General features: G+C 36.4%; 1 protein-coding gene and 1 pseudogene across 3 annotated transcripts in view; one reads left to right on the forward strand and one right to left on the reverse strand.

The window, feature by feature from the left end:
* The first annotated feature begins 217 nt into the window (after positions 1–217).
* Positions 218–1,769, forward strand: LOC149840873 (zinc finger A20 and AN1 domain-containing stress-associated protein 9 pseudogene; annotated as a pseudogene). Its single transcript, XR_016431608.1, has one exon. The product of XR_016431608.1 is annotated as a zinc finger A20 and AN1 domain-containing stress-associated protein 9 pseudogene (transcript).
* Positions 1,770–15,913: 14,144 nt separating this feature from the next.
* The window catches only part of LOC149840874 (lipase class 3 family protein), a 150,321-nt gene continuing 147,691 nt past the window's right edge, over positions 15,914–18,543 (reverse strand). For both annotated transcript variants that reach the window (XM_090003413.1, XM_090003412.1), the window contains exon 14: positions 15,914–16,167. In XM_090003413.1, coding sequence (XP_089859539.1) covers positions 16,098–16,167 — 70 coding nt within the window. In that variant the 3' untranslated portion in view covers positions 15,914–16,097. The remainder of the gene's footprint in view (positions 16,168–18,543) is intronic.

The raw sequence follows: 18,543 nt of genomic DNA on the forward strand, positions 1-18,543 counted from the left end.
GCATTTGTGAACGCAATTTCCTCTTTCACTATTTTTTAATAAATAAATAAAAATTTCCTGCCTCCCATCTTCGCTGTCCTTTCTTGCTCACCTTTCATTCCTTCTGCGGCCGTCCATTTTCTCCTCCTTTTTATTTTTTTGGGTTCTGGCATTGATTTTTTCTGGAGGAAATTCTCTCGAGATTTTCCCCTAAATTTCTCCTCCTTTTTAGGGTTTCTGAAGCAACCGATCGAAGCATTTGCAGCCATCTCCCTCGGTTCCTCCTCCTCCTTCCTCCCTCTGATTCTTTCTTCAGGGTTCTCCCCGACCCTTTCGATCGATCCCTTCTTCTCCTTTCGGTTTGGCGGATCGAAACCCCTCGTTTCTGTGGTCTCCTATGATCCCATTTTCGTTTCTGTGTTTCTGTTCCTGCTTTTCTTCACGTTGGTGATCTTCGTCTTCTCTGGTTTTTGGGCTTTTTTAGGGTTTTCTCCGACTTCTTTGGTCGATCTCTGCTTACCCTTTTCGTGTCTACGAGTGAATCACTTCGTTTCTGGGGTTTCCAATCGATCCCTTCTTCATTTCTGTGTTTTCCCCACGTTGGTGATCTCCGTTTTTTATGATTTTTAGGCTTTTTAGGGTATCAGAGCGAAGTCCTTCATTTCTGGGGTCTCCGATTGATCCCACTTCTACGTTTCTGTTTCTGTTTCTGCTTTTTCTCACCACGTTCAGGTTTTCTTTCTCAAAACTAACGTTTTTCGTTTTTCAGAATTCTGGTTGTTGGTGTTGTCTGTACGTGTTTGATTTAGGGCCTTTGATCTTGTGGGTTTGTTGTTTCGCCGTTGTTCGGGGAGATTTGAGGCGAAAAAATCCCGCCTTTTTCTTTTCGATCTGCGGTTTTTTGTGTCAGATCTGTGGTTTCTGTTTCTTTTGGAGAATTTCTTGTGGAAATCTCGAGTTTTTTTTCTGTCGAAGGGAAGGGAAATTATGGCTCAGGAAAGCTGGAAAAGGGAGAAGAATGAGACCGATTGCAAGATCCCGGAGGGTCTCATCCTCTGCGTCAATAATTGCGGCCTCTTTGGTAGCCCTACCACCCTCAACATGTGCTCCAAGTGTTACAGTGAATCCCTCCTGAAGAAACCCAATTCCCCACCATCTTCATCACCCTCACCATTACCACCATCACCGCAGACACCTTCATCATCATCATTAGATTCATCTTCGTCCTCATCTTCACCATATTCTTCCTTGTCTACGCCATCACAACCATCTACATCGGCGGTAGAGACCTCTACGCCGGAGAAGGCTACCCAGAAGCCGCAATCGGCTCCTGATGACCGCTCCGCGAAAATCAGCTCGACCGTCTTCCGGTGCTCGAGCTGCCAGCGGAAGGTGGGGTTAACAGGGTTCCGGTGCCGCTGCGGCGATCTCTTCTGTGCCCGACACCGATACTCGGACACCCACGATTGCTCTTATGATTACAAGGCTGCCGGGAGGGAGGCAATTGCTAGGGAGAACCCTGTGGTTAAAGCTGCTAAGATCATCAAGATCTGAGGTTTCTGTTTTTTTTTTCTTTCCTCTTGTTTCTCTTAATATGTATGCTCTTATCTGTACTGGTTTTGTTTGAGAAAATTAGTGAATTTGGGTATTGGTTTAACTTCAAACTTGATGTAATACGATGTTGGTATTGCCTTTGAGTAGTTGTATTTGGAGTGCGTAGCCCTGGCATGTGGGTCTATTTTTGGTTGTTGGAACTTCATATTAGATGGACAATTTGGTCCTTGCTTCAACTAGTTTTGTGCGTTTTGGAGATCTGCAAAATTTAAGCATTTTCTGTGGATGGATGTGAATGCGTTGGATGAATGGTCTTGTTCTTGATTCTTGTTTTGGGAACGTTAAAATCAATGTTGGTATTTCTATACGTGATGACTAGTATTTGTGTGTGTGTTTTATAGCATATGGTGTAAAGATTGTTGGACATTTCGATATGCATGTTTGTTGGTTTTGGATATACCTTCCATTTCTGGATTGAATTTGATTTATCATTAGATTTTCTGTTTAAAGTCGCTGGGAGTTTCCATCATTATATAGAGCCTGCCAGTGGAATGATCTGGCGGACAGAGGCTAGGGCTGCTTCCTTACCACCGCGTACTTCCTTGTGTGTGTGAGATACAAAGGGAGTGCACCGGAAAAGAAGGGGAACTGGGTTGATCTATTTTTGGGGGCTGTTGTGGTTGATAACCTGTTTCTCTTCCCTTTGAAAACCAGTTATTTCTGCAATCCCCCCTTTCCTTTTTTGGTACTGCGTTGATGGTTCTGAAAGTATGAGACTTTGTTGATGGTTCTGAAAGCATGGCGTGGATGTGATTTAGACAAAACTTCAGTTTTTAGCTTTTGGAGCTGGTAAAAAAGTTGATCTTGTCAATCAACTTTTGCTTTTTAGGATGCCTCATGCCTGCCTCTCTCTCTGTGTGTGTGTGTGTGTGTGTGTGTGTTTCATTGGTGTAAATGGAATATTCCTGGAATTCTCTCTCTGGTTTAATCGAAGAGAAGGAGATGCACCTTTGATTTTTCGTGTAAAGCAAAGTTAATTTTCTTCTTTATCTCACAGTAGTCCTCAAGTCTGAATCCTTTACAGCTTGCATATGTGCATCTTGTTAGCCTTCTTTGTAATGAATAGCCGTGTCTCCTTTTCCATGAAATTAAAGATAAAAAAAGTGGGTTTGCCTGTGCTTGTTTGTTTTTCATTGAGAGGTGAAAGTGGAGCACCTTAATTGGACATCAGGTAAAAATGCTAATGTTCTTCAGCAATGTTAAAATGGCCCGATCATCTGGTAGGGCGACGCCTGAATGTCATCAGTAAAACTTGAATATGTAAACTAATAAAACATGTAAACCGGTATGAACCGAGATTTTCATAGGTTTAAAAATCTAACCATTCAGTTGCATTCAGCATGATCCATTTGCTTGGAATATGGATCAAAAAATATGATTTTTTATACCTGCATATTTTTTACTAAAATTTTGAGTCATTGATTTTCAAGCCTTAAAAGATCCTTCTTATTTATCCTAATCGGATGATCCAAGAGTCTGTATCTATAAAACCATGCATCTAGATGACTTTCATATGAAGAAAAAAATAAACAGTTTTAACATATTTTAATTACCTAATGTCACCAAGCGAAGGTCATATGCGATAGCATTTGCTACCATGGGTCTGCTTAACCCCAGCTTGCCTTTGAAAAAAATAAAATTTGCTACCATCCTGGGTAAGGAACCCCTAGTTGAAACCTACACAGTGAGGTTGTTTTTACCAAATCTGTCCGATTAATGTGTTCAAAATGGTAGCCATGGATTGGAGTTTTTGGACATAAAAATACAATTTTAAGAGGGTTGAAAACTGGGAAAAAGAGATCCCCAAGAAGTAAAAAGCCGTTCACCCATGGAAAAAGATGCACAGGGTTAGACAGATGTCTTTTCAACCCTCGTAGAATCTTTTGTACACGTTGGAATAACAGATGATCTAGGCAACTGTTTTTACTAACCCAAAATCTTGTGCAAAATACATTATTTTTTTTTAATGCTACAACTCTTTACTGCGGGGTTATTTATCCACGAAGGTAGCAAATATTAAGCCCCTGAAAAGGTTTGTCTGTGTATGTTAAGGTCGAGGTTGCTATGACTAGCTGTAGATTACAGGTGCAATGCAAGATGTATCAACTCAATTTGACATTTTATAGCTGTGATGAGTATGGCTCGTCTGTTAAAGGTCACACCTTATATTATGCTTTTCTCAGCACAAATAATCTATTTTTGGAATGCTGAAGTTGTCGTATGGTATACCGTGCCACTGGTTTCAATTAAACAGTTTTTGGAATACTAAAATCATGGTATATTGTGCCGTTGATTCTTGAGGATCTTGTAAAGCTTGCATGTACGGGATTTGGTTAATTAAAAAAAAAACTGAAAAAAGGTGATCATAATGGTGGTTTCTCCTAGTTAGTGCGTCCAATCAGTCATGATCAAGATATAAACATCTCTCTCTCTCTCTCTCTGTGTGTGTGTGTGTGGGTGCGAATGCGGATTTATTCAATTTTAAACTAGTTCTCTTAGTGCAAGGATCAATTTGTTGAAATTACCCAATTTTTTAACATAAGTAGTTACTCTTTGAATGAGCATTATTCTGAAGCTAAATAAAAGGTTAAAACATATTTTTTCAAAAGTAATAAGGTGTATATCGAAATTTTCAATTTAAAAAGTGTAAGGGACTTTTGATTGCAAAAGCAGCTATACGTTTTCAAGAATTGCATTATTTTTAACGCCGTTTCGGTTTATGTCTGTCGTTAATATAATCAGTTTACAATTAGGTGTATGTGAAACAAATATGCAAAATGAGCTTTTTGGGTTTTTTTTTTTGTGTGTGTTGGGTAGGTTTACGTTTGATAATAAATGGTGTAAATTTTTTGAAGCTTGAAAAAACACCACAAAAGTGATCCAAGTGGTAGTTCCTAACAAATCAACAAAATTGTGAAAAAATACTGATAACCCCATTTAGGATCATTTTGCATGCTTTTATATATATATATATATATAATGTGGTCAATTACATGCAAAATCTATCAAACAAATTTTTTATAATTTTTAATGTTTTTGATAGATCTAACCCCATAGGTAGAAAGTGGGCTTTGAATCAGCCCATGATGCTCTGCTCATTTGGCTAGGGGATGATCCGTAATGTCATCAAATTGAAGGCGCATTGCGAGTTCAAAAGCTGCAGTGTGCATCCTATGCCACAAGGCTAAAGTTGGATTTATTCTGTGGTATGCAAGGGAGACCTAGGGTTTTAGATCGACAAATACTCTAAACGAGGCACATGTCAACCGACCGTACTTTTGACGGACAGAAAAATCATTGGAAATTTTTCCTGACTACTAAAAAGAGGTGGGTTTTAGGTCATGTGCTTGCTAACTGTAAGCAAGATTTTTGAGAGATTACCATAATGTATCGAACTTAATGACTGACAAAACGTTGAACAAACATGATTCAAAGGTCTATTCAACCGTTAGATTTTTCTTTGGAGCTTTGATCTGAGTAGATAAGAGTGTACCACTGTAGAAGGGGTATATATATATGAAGGTACAAAGCTGTAGAGCTAGAAACCTTGGATGCAAATAATATTGACTCAATCTTCGACATGGTTTGTCTACTAAGAATTAACGTTACATTGAGTTTTTCTTTTTATGTAAAAGGATATTTTTTTTTGGTAAAACTTTGGTACATTGTGGGCCATTGATTTTGAAACCCTTGCAAAAACGTATACAAGTTCGAATCATATGATTCAAAACCCATTTTCTAGAAAACAAGCATGAGTTATGGTTTACTAAAAAAAACCAGATAATGATAATGATGTAGATGACACTAATTTTTTTATACAATACCATAACTAACTGCAAAGTAGAAAATATGACAAATGTGACCAACAACCTGGCTCTGATACCAAAATAATAACGATAAAGCTGATTCACAATCTGAGATCTAAATGGATCTCAATGCGTGAAAATGGATACTTAGAAAGGGAGAGTCCGAGTAGGACTCAGTTGGCCTTCATTTAGAGGCAGGAGCACTTTGAAGCGATAAATGGGATTAACACATAAAGGTTGCGGATCGGTCACACCTTTCTAATGGGACAAAGAACATGGATTTTGGTTATCCACCATCCAAAATACAACACATTCACTGGACTAGTTATCAATGATGATCAAACAAAGAGTCACTATTCAACTCATAGAATTCAACCGGACAAACGATTTTGTTTGGAAACAAAAGATTTTCAAACACTGGTTTTAAAAATACAATGTCCACAGATCCAGAATGGTCGAACTTGTTCAGAACAGAGTTTGAAGTGGGGAAGTTCTGTCTGGAACTCGCAGACAGGATAAACAGGTCATCGAGTGTCCAACCGATGGACAATCAGTTGGCTATGGGAGGGTTTTCAGACTCTCAGATGACTGAGTTTGGAGAAACTCAAGACAATAGGTTTGTTCAGAGTTGTCTTATCTTTCTGATGAACCAAAAATTGGAATTTTTGGGTAGATCCACAAGAAGTTATGCCCAAAATACGTTGAGGTATTTTCTGGGTTAAACTAAACGAAATAACGATTTGGGACTTTAACATGCAGAAAACATGCTCAATTTTGAAGGCACGAACATACGAATCAAAAATCATCTAAAACATGAAAGTTGTCACTAAAGATGTTATCTTTCCAGAACAACAAACATATTGACAAAGTAGTATTGAACAAGTTATGACTCAAACACTGGACTTTCAGTAACTCAGATCACATTCAAACAAGAGAAATTGTCAGTCTTTTTAGACACGTCACAAAATCGATTCAGAAACAAAGATTAACACAAAAGTTGTTGGGTCGAATGTTAGCTTTCCAACAAGCTAAAGCTCATAATTTTCTATTCAACCATTTAGGAGAACAAACCGAATTACTGAACTCTGTCAGAGGGCTTATCCCCTCGCACACGACTATTACTTAGTCCCGAAAGTAGAGATGTTTTTTTTTATGCTGATTAATTTTAGTAAAGGTTCAATCTACAATCAAAGACACTTCTAGGGTTCATTTACCTAAGATAAATTTCCTTCCTCCTTTACCCCAACTCCAATTAGAGATAGAAAGAGATGAAAACTCTATTAACACTTGGAATAACAAGTTACATGTTCTATTTCTAAACTTTAGTTAAACAAGAGCAAACACAACAGTCAATCAACAAGTTAACATGGATTCAACACCTCTAGCGATCCAAGCATGAAAAAAAAGGATTTCAATGCAAGAAACAAATATCTGGAAGTGTGGCCACGAATTCAGCTCCACGTGAGCTTCACGGCAGCTTCAGGGTCTCCAATGCATGCAGTAACCAATGGGTGTCCTGCAACTTTTATACCACCATTTTCTTTTTCTCCATATTTTTTTATCCAAAATAAGAACCCCCTGGTCGTCCTCACTTAGGGTTCTTAAACCCTAAGGAAGAGGTCTCATAATGGGGGAGAGGCTCCTCCAATGTTGTTGCCCATCTTGACCACTAAAAATGCTTGTGGGGAGGCTTCTCCAATGTTGTCGCCCCCCTTGACCACTAAAAATGCATGTTTTGAAATGAGCATTTAATACAATTCAACAGTCATGACACTTTTAAAGTCAAATCTGGAATTCAAATGGAGTCTATGGTTGTCCACTTGAAGTAGCACCACTTGGGTCCAAGCAGTCTGGATCTTGGGAAAGATCCAAACGACTCAATAAACTGAACCCTGCTTCAACAAAGCTTGGACAATCATTAAGAAAAAAAGAAAACTACCTTGTAACCCCGTACACCCTCTAGTGCCACAAAAAGATCATACAGGGTACTAGAACTATCCAGATTCGTAGGATCCGATACCTTAAAAAAATAAAATAAAATAAAATAAAAAGAAATATCAAATGTGATTCCTAACTTGCCAAAATAGAATCAATACTGCAAAATATAAATATTGATGAAAATGAGTTACTTTAAGGATCCAATTGGACAAGGAAAGTCCTGAATGAGATTGAATCATCTCGAGTATCGCTGCCCTAATCTGGTATGGAGAGTTGGATTAGGATCCAATTCATCTGGATTGTTCTGGTACTCGAGAGGCTCTACATCATATCTTGTTCATTTATAAAAATTTAATGCAATTGACTGATTTTATTGATTATATATATATATATATATATATATATATATATATATATATATATATATATATATATATATATATATATATATATATATATATATATATATATATATATATATATATATATATATGTGTGTGTGTGTGTGTGTGTGTGTGTGTATTGCTACTATACATGAATGCAATGCAATTGAAATATATATACTGCTACTAATAATGAATGTAATTGATTAGTTTGTTATGTATATAAACAACATATAGAAATTTATTGCAATTGACTAATTTCATATATATATATATATATATTGCTACTATACATAAATGCAATGCAATTGATTACTTTTTCATGCATGTGTGAAACATATAGAAATACATTCAATCATTGAAATTTATTTAAATTGACTGATTTCAATAAAATTAATTTGGATTGCAAGATTCTTAGCTAATTGATTTAGAAGAGTCAACATCCCATATGCACTTAGGGATGGCAGTGAAATGGGGATGGAGGCGGGGACGAAGGTTAAAATCCATCCCTGTTCGGGGATGGACATACCCTTTTCCCCGCCCCGCCCCATTCCTGCCACGATCCCCGCCCCGCCCCGCCCCACCCCGTCCCTGCCACTTTTCCCCGCCTCATCCCCGCCAGGCCCCGCCTCATCCCCGCCCGGCCCCGCCTCATCCCCGTTTGAATCGGGGATGGAGGACATGAAATGGGGATGAAGGCGGGGGTGGAGGTTAAAATCCATCCCCGCCGGGGATGAAAGCGGGGATGGAGGTTCTAATCTTGAGGCGGGGCGGGGGTGGAGACCTTGTCCCCCGCCCCGCCCCACTGCCATCCCTATATGCACTGGTTCTACTGGAACCAAACACACCAATGGTTTCTAACACTAACATCGAAAGTGAAGAAGTTGTTGGATCAAATGCATTTTCATAAATTCTTGGAGATCACACCATGGAACATCAATCACCCCCTCTTAGAGGTCATTGTGCAGTTTTAAAATTTGACAACCAACATATTCCAGTTTAGAGATCTTGAGATAACTATTATGTTGAAGGACGTGGCATGAATCATCAGACTGAAGTACCATGGGGACCCAATTACTGGACAATGGTAGAGAAATTTCAAGCACTTGTGTGATATTTATTTGCAAGCAAATGATAATACATTCGAAACCAATAAGATCAAGTTTTCATGGCTTAAGAGCAACTATTACCCCAACAAAGCGAGGAGTGATGTGAGTTTTATGAAATAGTTTTTTAAAACAATATTTTTATATAAAACCAACGTGAAAGCCAAACATCGAATAAATAAAAACTGGCTCGCACGAGTAGTGGAGTGCAGGTCGATCTCAGGAAACGAGAAAATAATTTGTATTCCACATAAAACTAAGCTATTCTTTATTGTCTTGAAAATAAAAATAATTAAATAAATAAATGAGATTGCGACCCCTTGCAGAAGGCTTAAACAAACAAATAAATGGTTTTATTATAGACCCAATGAATTAAATAAAAGAAATCATAATGTAAAAATAAAAGAAAAAGTCTTCAATGCTTGAGCTTTAGTCCCTTCCTTTCATTTGGTTTTCTTTTAGTCTTTTTGAGATTGTTTCTAATTTTTTAGGGCTCTCTGAGGAGCTCTGAGGGGCCTTTTGAGGGGACTTCAGAGGCTCATTTTGGGGCTCACCGCACGTTGAAATACTTTCCTGTAAAAAGAAAAATATAGAACACAAAAACATGAAGAAAAACTATGAGAAAACCAAAGGTTAGTTTAAAGAAAAATCACAAAAGCACTAAACAAACTAACATAAAAAGACAAAATAATATAACTATGTAACTAACATGAACTACTAAAAGACAAATGAGCATAACAAACTAATCTACTTAACAAGAAATAAGTTATAAAACTAAGATCAAACTAAAAAAGAACAAACTAGACTAATTACTTACCAGGAAGAAAACGTGAATGACATCTAAGCATGAAGTAACTAATTCTAAAAAAAATGTGAAAGCTAAACTAGCTAGCTATGAAGAAAATGAATCATGTAACAGGTTACGAAGTAATTCACTACTTAATCAACCGTGAAAACGTGAACCGATTAATCAAAACACACTAAACTAACTTTAACTAAAGAATTCATGCTAAACAATGCAAATTTAAAGGAAAACATTAACACATGCAGCTACTTGTCAAAAAAGCCAACCACTTAATCACATGCAACACTACAGAAATCATGCAGACCTCATTACCCCTATGCCTACAAAATATAATAAGACTCGATAAACTTATGAAGCAACCAGACCCCCAAAAAAATAAGTAAACTGACTCAGCCTGACTCTAGTTGCTCGTGTTCTGGCCTCGGCATGCCCGATATGATCAGCGTTTCAAGCAATAATGGACGATGCACCCTTTTCAGAATTTATGATGCTCGGTTAACAGGGTATTTAGCAACCCGTTATTAACTGAGCCTGGTCTGAACTGGATCTGCACCAATGACCTTCACACGCCGTATGATGTTGATTTAATTCACTCGGATGGTGTGATCGGATACGTCACACTATCCGGCATTCTTGGCTGCAAGCACACTATCACGACCAAATCGTGGTCGTGCCCTTTTTTTGTGTTCGGCTGCAACTCCAGCAGCTAAATAAACCATATCATGAACTCACGGTGGTTCACGCCATCAAAGAATAGCACGTAGCAACTCTTCTACCGCTAGGACTACTTTGAAAAAATATTAAAATCAACTAAACTATATACAAAACCAGATGTGCTGAAAATAAATTAAGACAAAAAAAAATTCAAATCATGCTATATGCAATAAAAAAAAATAAAAACAATGCATGCCATGATCCTAAAAAATACAAAAAAATGAGAGAAGAGATTTACTTTTCGGCTTACCTCCGACCGAAGGGTTTAGAAGAAGAAGTTGGTCTTTTCCGTTGCAATCGAACGACTCCGCTCTCTCTCCGACAATGAGGGCAAGAAAAATCGGCGATGACGAGGTTTAAAAGGAGTGAAAGAGAAGAAGAAGCAAGAAGAGCGAGGTAGGCAACCGGTCAAGAGAGAACAAGGGAGAGAAAAGGAAGAAGAGGTAGAGAGAGGCTACAAAGAGAAAAATATTTTTTCTTTCTCAAAAAAACTCTTTTTATCTTAGTCTAATTAGGTTTTTAGACCATTTTTCAAAATGATTCTAATAAATTTTTACTATTTTTAAAAAGGCCTCTCTTTTAAAAAATAATTTCTAAAAACTTAATTATTCTTCCCAAATTACTCCAAAAAGACTTAGTTTACTCAAATTATATTTTTGATAAAAACCATAAAAACCTTCGCAAATAAGCATTTTGAAGCAATTATCGCACATGTTCATGCATGAAAATGTATGAAATTGTGCATAAAAATTATGCATGATCAAGGAGGAAAAATGAAAAACTATCATATGTTGAAGGGAAGGACGATAGTAGGGTGAATAAGACGATGAGAGCATTCTTGCTATACTTCCTTAGCTTATGCTTATTCATCGATATTGATGAAAAGTTAGTGCATATATCATACATTGAACTCTTAGAAGACCAGGATCACATCGATCCATACGCATGGACAACAACCACACTTGCACACCTATGTACAAGTTTGAGAAAACGAGAAGAAAAAAATAAAACTTTGCAAGAATATTGGTGTTGGAGGTATTTAGTATTATACCTAAAACTTTTGATTTATAGTTATTCCTGTACTTGCACTATGTGTTTTGATACATATTGTGTATTAATCATTGTTATACAGGTTTTGATATGGGAGCACATATCCATTGAAATGCCCTAGATGTGTGACATTGCCTATGAATTTCTATGTACCGCAATGTGGAGTCGGTCATAGAACAACGAGGGTCATGATCGAAGATTGGTAGGTCCTCGCATGTCACATACTGATTGTAACGCTTTGCAGGCTGACTAGGGCAAACGTAAGTATTGTTGTTGATATATAATATATATATATTTTAATAAATGCATGTTTATAGGTCTAACCATAAAAGAAATGTAGGTAAACTGATACCCCTATGAAGGCATGTTGGAGGAGAAGGAGAATGTCGATGTGGTTGTAAGGGCGAAGGACATCATGAGGAAGGATATTTGGATACATAACATGAATAAAGTTGAGCGATAAATGGCCAGCCGAGTCGTTCGATAATTTGAGTTTGTTCAACAACCTACCGGTCACCCTCATGTAGTTAGCAAATTTCTATCTCATGCCACGAAGGATTGGACGAAGGATTATTCCACGGTATTCCTCTTCGAACTTGAAGACTAATGAGAGGGCGACAAAGACATCAACTTGTCATCCATAGAACATGCAATGACGATTTTGTAGCTGCCCAATAGGTTGCACATTCTTCAACAGCAAAGAGGGCCTTTTAGGGGAACAAGAAAGTTAGAGAGAAGCACATAAAGACCACAAGTGGATAGAGGGAGAGTTGACTCTTGCACTTTAAAAAATCTGCATGTTGAAGAACATGATACACACTTAAGAAAATATGATACATACTCAAGCTGGTTTTCTAAAGAATGCAAATAAGGCCATCGAGGAACTACCATCGCGACAATCACATTATCCTCAACCGTAAAAATTTATTTGATTATTATTTTTTTTTTATATATATTCGAAGATCAACATTATAAATCATTGATTACTCATTGATTACTCATTGATTTATATATAATGTCATTTAAATGTTTATATGGATGAATTTTCTATAAAGTCGTTTGTTTATCATTCATTTGTATATAATGTCATTGATTGAATATAAAGCTGAAAGTCACCATTGAATGTTTAAACTGAAAGCACTGTTGAATGTTTAAATATTCAAACTGAAAGTACTGTTGAATGCTTTGTATATAACATCATTGTTTATAGGTTTTCAAATGATTTGAATGTCTAATATCAGATTTTTTTGTACATTAATTCATAAATTCACAAAAAAAAAATATTTGTGAAAACCCTATAGATTCACACAAATTCGATAGTTTCGCAACAACTTGATTGTTTCGCATAATAGCTGAAACAACTAAAATCATAACCAATTTATTTACGAAACAATAGGATTTTCACAAATATGTTTATGCACAAATATTAATTATATGCAAAAAGTATGATTTAGGAGAAATAGTAGGATTTTAGTGGTTTTTAGTTTAAGCAAGAGTTTCACAAATATTTTTATGCAAAATATTGACATATATGTGAAAGAGACGATATTTGCGATTTTGATAGTTTCAGTTTCACCAAAAATTCGCAAATAAATTTATGCAAGTTTGTGAGGTCTAGGTTTATGTATAAAAAAAATATGCAATTCTAGATTTAACTAGGAGTTAAAACTAACCAACAGGCGATACAATTTTATCGCAATAAGGCATAAATTCGTAGTTGCAAAGGGTAAAAGGGTCCTAACGATGTTAGATATTTGTGATTTTGAACATCAAGAGATATAAAAAATGTAGGGTTTTTAGGAAATTGAGTCAAATTACCCGTACAATACAATCATTTGTCTTTGAACTAGCATGCTATTTTAGTATGATACATAATTGATTCATGCATTCGATCTCAATACTCATGGCTCAGCTTGTTGAGTCTATTAGTAATCCACAAGTCTAATATTATGGTTTTGCTTACCATGTTTCTTTTGAGAAACCAACTTTTGATTAATATTAGGAAAATAGGAACCCAAGTTTTCTAAAAGAACATTTTAAGACACATTCTTTCGCCAAAAAGTTCAAAATTAGGATCTCATTCTCACACTCCTTTTCAAAGCTAGGTTGAAAGGTACACTTCGTACTTTTTTTATGAAGCATAAGATACGTCATATGTACCTTAGCCACGAAATTAACTTCAATTCTATATTTAACAGTTTCATTCAAAAGATAGGACTTGAACTCTCCAAAAAACAGTGGTCAATTTTTTGAAATATTAGGCAAAATATGGGTCTCCAAGTTAATTTGCCACTCAGTAAACTTTTATGGCAACTTAATACACATCCAGTTTCATTCAAAAGATAGGACTTGAACTCTCCAAAAAATAGTGGTCAATTTTTTGAAATATTAGGCAAAATATGGGTCTCCAAGTTAATTTGCCACTCAGTAAACTTTTATGGCAACTTAATACACATCCAGTTTCTAATTTTAATTCTCTGAGCAGGAAAACTCACCTGCTAATATGAAATATGCTATAACACTTCAAGATTCATCCATTAAGACGAGAAAACAACTATAGTTAAACAAGATGATGTTCTTGAACCACTATGGCCCGAAACAAAAATAAGGAACTTGTATATAAAAGAGTGAGCTATAGTTTGAAAAACCATGTCATGAAAACAACAAGAATGGCCAAGCATAACAAGCAACTTATTTACAGGATTATGAAAACTATCTTAAGTCGGAAAGCAGAATCATGAGTCTCTTCAGGTTAAAGAAAAAGGAAGCCCTCTCTCTCCTTCACAACTGTGGACAAACCAACATGTGGACTGTTAAAAACAATGACCACATCTTAGAGAAACATTTAGAGATAGTTTGCCGATTTTGAATTTCCCACACAAACATCCACAGCGTATCAAATAGCAAGCCAAAAAAATACGTTCAACCCATTTTTGTGAACTAACCAGTCATCAAAAGCTCTATAATGTGTTTATCATTTATTGGGTCACTTATGTCAGGTACATAAAATGGTCATATATGAAAATTTTCCCCTAATAATTTTAGACAAGTATTGTGGCTGTTGTAAAACACACGTTTCAACATAACAAAGAAGAATTATTCTACTTGGTTACACCTGATGATAGCAGAAATGAGTGCTACAAGTAATTTCAAGTACAAAACGGACCATCTGCATCTGTGCTTTGCAATGCAGAAAGTAATTCCAGGAAAGAAAAATATAGAGAAAAGGAACGAATTGATGTGTGCATATTTAACCATTAAAGTACAAGCAAGAGTCAACTGGCACACAAGTAGAGCTCCATTGGTATGTTTTGCACAGTAACCAAGGCTCTTGCAGGTGGTCATGATGGTGGCACAGTAGCAGCAGCAGGGATGGAGGCAAAACAGTAGCAATGGGGATGATGGCAGCAGTAGTGGTGCAAAAAGGGGAAGACAACGTTGGTGATGGTATGGTGGTAATGCAGCAATAGGCAGACAGAGAGAGGGAAGAGGCAGAGAGGGAAGATTGAGGAGATTAAAAGAGGGGAAGAAGAAGAAGGTAGACGGGTGGTGATAAAGGCACAATAGCAGGAGCAGGGAAGAGAGAGAGAGTTTCATTGGTATGTAAAACAGGAGAGGGGAGTGCAAATTGTAAAGTAAAAAAGGGGGGGGGGGGGGGGTGGTTGGCTCCACTTGTTTGGTAGGAGCAGTTAGTGCACGTCACCATGTGTTGGGACGTTGCAAGATCAAAACCCAAAGGTATGAGTTGTATAACTGGTGGGGATATGCCTAACCTCAGCTTTCTTCGTAAAAAAAAGTAGGGGAATCTTTGGACCATCCGATGAGGAAAATAATGGACGGTTCAAGTCAAGGTTGCCAAACTAGGAAGCGGAAGTAGGAAACGATACGGGAAGCGGAAGCGAGAAGCAAGGCATTTTAAAATTTATACGAAGCGGGAAGCGAAGTTTCAATTTAAAAGCGAAATATGAATAAAAAATGAAGCAATATGGAATCAAACAAGAAACAAATAAAAACTAAAATAAAATTGATCATTCTTATATTTCATGATTTTTCTGTAAAAGAGTTAAATTTTTGTTAAAATCTAACAATGATGGTTACCAATTTAAAAAAAAGTACATGGAAAATGAGTGAAAGCGTGAGAGAAAATACATGAAAAAGATGAAAAGAAACGTGAGAAAAGTATATAATATGCATAGACCATGTGTATGAGAAGCATAAAAGAAGAGTGGGAGAATCGAGCTTCCCATGAAGTTTCGAAAGCGAGAAGTATCGCGCTTCTGAAGCGAGTTTCCGGGAAACGAGCTTCCTACCTACCTAAGAAGCTTCCGGTAACCCTGGTTCAAGTACATTTAGCATGTATGGTACATTTGCCATTTAGCAGGGTTGCAGGCCATATATATATATATATATATATATATATATATATATATATATATATATATATATATATATATATATATATATATATATATATAGAGAGAGAGAGAGAGAGAGAGAGAGAGAGAGCGTACTTCAAACTTCAATGAGAACACATCCATGGGGTTGAAAGAGAACCAGAATACATTAGCTTGTGCAACAATCACTGCCATCGCTTACTGACAGAAAGACATGCTTTTCACAATTCTATTCCCATGAGACTTAGTGGTTAACAAGTATAAAATGGAAAAAAATGCCACGTGGATGTTTAACCAAATCAGGGTCGTTAGATGTTATTCTTGAGCTCTCCATGAATTCTTCGGGTTTCTAGCACCCTTTGCAGTGCATAATGGCATCTGAAAAAGATAGCATATGCAAACACATCAGAGACAAACAAAATGCAAAAAAGGAAAAAAAAAAAAACGCAGAAAAATCAACATAAGAAACAAGACTGCAGGCATATGGCTTGTGTAATTACAAAAGAGAGATCTCCTGCAAGTTAGAATTAGAAGAATCCATCTTTTTGGCATTACATTCAATTTTTTCAAGTTTCAGGATACATAATTCTCTTTGATTCTCTCTTGTTAGGAGGCATCTTTTTTATCATATAGAATGAGAGGAAGAATATATATATATATATATATATATATATATATATATATATATATATATATATATATATATATATATATATATATATATGATAATTCTTTGGTGTGGATGAGTCTACCGTGTCAATGAGTCGAAACTCATAGATGCAAGTTGTTTCGACTCAATCTGACCCTGCAGATGTATTGAATGTAGTCAATTTGTAAGAGATCAGCCCTTATATCATGTTTTTTTGACAAATGTCTTTCAAGTCGTGAAAATTTTGTGCATTCCTGGCAGTTAATTTTTGGATGACCAAAAAATCCTATAAACAAGCCAGATTTTGGTGATTTAAAAGTCATTCTCGACCAAACAGACCATGTAGATTATATTTATAAGGTTAGATTCACTTGAAAAAAACATGAGCAATAAGATATTGCTCATTTCAACTCATTGATACCATGTACTCATCCACATCAGAGAGTTGTCCATATATATATATATTGCGAATAAGGTAAAATGAGAGTTGGTAAATAACAAGTTTACCGTGCTTATTTACTGGTAATAACTTTGTAATTTCAACAGTAAATCCTTCAGGGAGAAATATTTGGCAAATACCACCTCCTTGTGAAGTTAACAAAAACAGAGTAAAAGGAGAAAATGGTTGATGTGGACTGCCTCTCTATTTTTACAAATCTACTACCTCCACCTTCCCAAGCAGGTTAGATGGCAGTTCACATCAGCCATTTCCCTCCGGTGGGCATCATTTCCCTCCAATTACCACTTTCCAAACCGAACCTAAGAATGTGGATCAATAACCTAGACATTAGTGATCATATTTCAATCAAATTTCATTGCAAAAAATAGGATACTCGATTATTATGTAAAAAGCTATTTTAGATCATCAAAGTGATTTCAGTTAAGGAATGTAATACTCATCTTACAAGTGTGTGTACGCTACCCTCTTATTCTGTTCATATGTTTATTATAGAGGGGTATTTTTGTAACATAACCTTAGGCATTTTAGTCAACTGTTTTTGTCTTCCTGTGTAACCCTAAGGGAAGGCCCCCTATATGTTGTATCCTCTAATTCTTTTCAAGCTAATGAAGCTATTGTTCTTCTCCCTTTTGTGCCTCTTCTCTTAAGCTCCCTGTTTTCATATGCAATCTAATACAAGTTAATATGGTATCAGAGCCACATTAACATAGATGAGGAGTGCTCGAGTTTATCATAAAAGGAGATCGGAGCTTCATCTGCATCTTGGGACTCGTGCATTGCTGATCTCAGCAAGGGAGGTTCAACAATCTGCAAGTTTGTTGATTTGGTATAAAAATCGGATAGATTATGATTTTAGAAGCCCAGTGAATAAAAAATCTTGATCATCAGGGTATTCTGAATTTTTTCTGTTTTTTCTAAGAATTTTCTGGGTGTCGGCATTCTGTGACCAGATTGTGGAAATCTGGTTATTCTGAGTTAATTGATTGCTGTTGATGACTATAAATCAATCCTCTGGTGTCATTTTTGTGAGATAAATCTGTCAGAAGTGCTTTGGGTGGATTTAGTGATGTTTTGGCAGAGTTTTGTTGAATTTTGTGGGTATTATATTCAGGCAATATCTTGATTTTCAAATTTTGGGCTTATCAAGTTCACTTGTTTGGGTCTGATACAATGTAGTATTGCTGGTTTTGTGCTTATACTACACATATTGGATTATTGTGAACGGTTTACACATCATTTGGTTCAGTTTTATTCAGAATTTACTGCGTTTCTTGATATCGGCTGTAGAGTGTTTGGTTGTTCTTGTGAGCTGAATACTTTGTTGGGTGAATCTTACTGGACTGTTATTGCACTGTTAGTTTCTACTGTGCATATTGTTTTTTAGTGCCTTTTTGCAGCTACTTGACATTGTAGTTGGGGGTTCAAGTAAGAATGGAGAAAGGAGATCCTATACAGTTGACTCCAGTGAAACTTGATGGCAACAACTATGCATTTTGGTCGGTGATTGAAGGGAAATGATTGGGAGGGTATCTTGATGGAACTAATGTGAAGTCCAATGCCGGTGATCCAAATCATGATGCTTTGAAGAAAGAATGAAAGATAAACAAACTTGAAGTGAAGTCATGGATTCTTGGTTTGGTAGAGC

Source organism: Nuphar pumila, chromosome 4, assembly GCF_984573655.1.
Source record: "Nuphar pumila chromosome 4, dmNupPumi1.hap1.1, whole genome shotgun sequence".
NCBI lineage: Eukaryota > Viridiplantae > Streptophyta > Magnoliopsida > Nymphaeales > Nymphaeaceae > Nuphar > Nuphar pumila.